This window comes from Frankliniella occidentalis, unplaced genomic scaffold (genome assembly GCF_000697945.3).
Source record: "Frankliniella occidentalis isolate FOCC.00 unplaced genomic scaffold, Focc_3.1 Scaffold374, whole genome shotgun sequence".
In the NCBI taxonomy this organism is placed as follows: domain Eukaryota; kingdom Metazoa; phylum Arthropoda; class Insecta; order Thysanoptera; family Thripidae; genus Frankliniella; species Frankliniella occidentalis.
In genome coordinates, this window is record NW_026267497.1 from 170,473 (window position 1) to 173,429 (window position 2,957).

Consider the following 2,957-nt stretch of genomic DNA (forward strand, 5'->3'; position numbering starts at 1 on the left):
CCCCCTCTTTTCGCTCTTGCACACCCAGTTAAAGAGCCTTGAGTTGCAGTTACGATACTTGTGCATGTGACGTTGAGGAAGTAAAATAGGTATAATTGACATGCCATATTTTTATTGACAGGCAAGTATAGCAACAAATTTATCTCTAGTTATACATCTCGACTTCATTCAGGGGAGTACATAAATACACAGATGCACTAACATTAACACATATGCAAACATTTGTTATCTGACAAATAGGAACAAGTTCAATGGTTTCAGTCTTTAAACACTTCTGAATGTGCTGTATGGAGTGGCAGGGGTTTGCAGTTGTGAAACAGCTTTCATTACTATAATAGTTCATAAAGGCATAAAACTGGCTGGAGTGATGGCACTTTTCACTACATGAACACACTTTGACCTTCACAAAACTGTGAACACTGCCATACTTAGAATTCCCATCACAAGTATACTGCACATAATGTGAGCAGCTAGACTGACTTTTGGCATACTTTTCTGATGTAATTAATATTCCTCTTAGCTTAACACGATGAAATAAAAATACACTGTCATAATTTTTTTCCTTTAAAATGTCATGCATCCATGGATCAACAGTTTCAACTTTTGAGTAACACCCAACAGAATACCCCTTTTCACAAATAATTTCTATTATTTTAGACCTCTTCCATTTTTTGTGGACGTTGGTACAATATTCTTTCACTGGCCTACTTTCCATAGAGTGGACAACTTTAGGCAAGTTCAAGAAAGTAGAGAGATTAGAAGACAGCTGTGAGCCAGCGTAGCGGGAGCCATGAATTAAAGAACGCAGTTTTCCATTCAGGTCTTCAAACCCAAAACATGATGTATGAAATGCCGGCCCCAAAGCTTCAACCACAGAGGGGAGGTGGAGGACTAAGTGAATGTTAAATGACATATTCCTAAGTCCATACAATTCTTCAAAATCTATAACAAATTGATTTAATAAACACTTGGCTTCTGCAATGTCTGCAAGAGATACACTTTGTTTATTGATTAGAGATACGCCTGCCACTAGTAATTTAAAGTTGTGATAAAATACTTGTTTCATAGTGCCTTGCAAGATAGGCACAAGATAGTAAAAAAATAACATTAGGAATTCAAAACCTTTGAAATTTGCAAAATGATCCAGAGACCTTGGCAGTCGTTTTACAAAATGTGGGGGCTTGATTGAAGTCAGTAGTGTACTCACTACTTTTGTAACCTTATACAGTGAATAGGGTTCATCCTTGTGTGACTTATGGAACCAGAGGTCCATCAGCTGGTGCATACAGCCCAGGTAAATGCAATGTAACGTGTCAATTGACGTTGATAAAATCATAGTATTCACCATGATATAAAGGTATGAGGCCCCCTTCACACCATGGCTTGCAGTTCTTGCTGATGCTGCCTTATTAGCATTAGTAACAGTGGCCAGTATTGCATCTTCCTCGAAATTCTCATCAGTTCTGGGTTGTGCATTTTCTTCATAAGGATGTACAAATACTTGTTCAGTTCTATCAGACTTTTCTCCTAAACTGTAGCACTTTGGACATGAAAAAAACCCATTAAAATGTTTCATGTTGAACATCATGGATTTTGCAGGAGTGTCACAAGTTCCACAAATGATACAGGCTTTGATTAAAACAGGCTCTTGTTCACCTGCAACATTTACACTCACACCCTGTTTCAATTGTTCGACAAGTGGATAGACATGTTTTAAAAACACATTAACAGTAGGTTTAGATTCACCAATATAAACGGCTGCAAGAATCAGATTTTCACGTTTGTATCTCTTTTCAGGTGGCAATTCATTGATAACTAAGTATAAGGGCCAGAGCTGAAGTTTCGATGAATCGTAAAGGCAAACACCGTCAGTGTTCCACATAAATGAAATATTGAACTTCTCAGATAAAAATTCCTGCATTGCTGATTTATACACAAATCCATCAAAAATATCTTCCAAATTTTCAGGGTTTTTCTTGACTCTATTAAATCTATACTGGATATCCTCAATGAAATCAGAGCGTGCGTACAACTCAGAAATTTGGTCTAGCAAAGACAAAACTAATATTTGATCGACAGAAGGTTTTAAAACCGTGCACTCATCACAAACATCAGTCAAAGATGCTCTCACTTTAAGACATGTATTACACTAAAAATATGATTGTAATTGAGTCTTAACATGCTCAAACTGTTTAAATAATTTATAAACTGTGGGCACACATTTATTCGGCTTAGGGCAGTGAATCTCAATTAGCTTTAATAATTTTGCAACACCCGCAGCACTTAAGTTTTCAGACTGCACAAACGAAAAAATTGAAAGGACACTGTCTTCGATCGAGATAGGCGCACCAGTGTAGAGAGGACGCTCTTGCTGTTCTGGAACCTCGCCGAAATTGAGGGGCTCAGAAGAAGTACTTGGTGCATCCTCTTCTTCAGATTCCTCTCCGGATGTCACATTGTTCTCCGGCGGCGGCTGCTGCTGCTGCTGCTGCTCGGCAACATCAACACTATCATCATCATCTGAATCAGTTGATCGTCCATGAAATACAGCAGATTCATACAAGGCACCCTCTGGGAAAAAAAATCAATATTTAAAAAAAAATACATAAAGAAAAAAAAATCGAAAATGGAAGGTAACAGATGGTGTTTCATTACACCTACCAAAAGTAGAGATGGAAGGATGAGTGCTGGCCCCAAACGTGGGTGGTGCTAAGTTCGGTTTGACACCACTTTGGTCAGTAGGGCTGGCTGGTGCACCCATCACTGTGAAGCAAACACGCAAAACATTGTTATTAAGTGGAAAAGTAAAGAAAAAGAGAGAAGGAAAACCCAAACCGAAGGCTCGACGCAGGGGGCACCCGTCGGGTAGGGTAAGCAGACAGTGTCCCGAGACCCAGCCCAGCCCTCCCGCCCTGCCCCCCTCCTCCACTTTACTTTTCCCTTCCTATCAGAGGGAC

At 39.4% G+C, this 2,957-nt stretch overlaps 1 protein-coding gene across 2 annotated transcripts; it reads right to left on the bottom strand.

Moving 5' to 3' along the window:
* Positions 1–77: 77 nt before the first annotated feature.
* LOC127751196 (uncharacterized) lies at positions 78–2,846 on the bottom strand. 2 transcript variants are annotated; one of them, XM_052274319.1, is made up of 2 exons: positions 2,662–2,846; positions 78–2,571 (listed from the first exon to the last, which is right to left on the bottom strand). In XM_052274319.1, exon 2 carries the CDS (start codon positions 1,919–1,921, stop codon positions 146–148), a length of 1,776 nt encoding a protein of 591 aa, XP_052130279.1. In that variant the 5' UTR covers positions 1,922–2,571; positions 2,662–2,846; the 3' UTR covers positions 78–145. Both variants share the same exon structure in this region, with proteins under 2 accessions (XP_052130279.1, XP_052130280.1).
* Positions 2,847–2,957: the final 111 nt, after the last annotated feature.

Bases quoted from the DNA above. Each gene is read 5' to 3' on its own strand.
- LOC127751196 (XM_052274319.1), bottom strand. From the start codon at position 1,921: ATGCAGGAATTTTTATCTGAGAAGTTCAATATTTCATTTATGTGGAAC.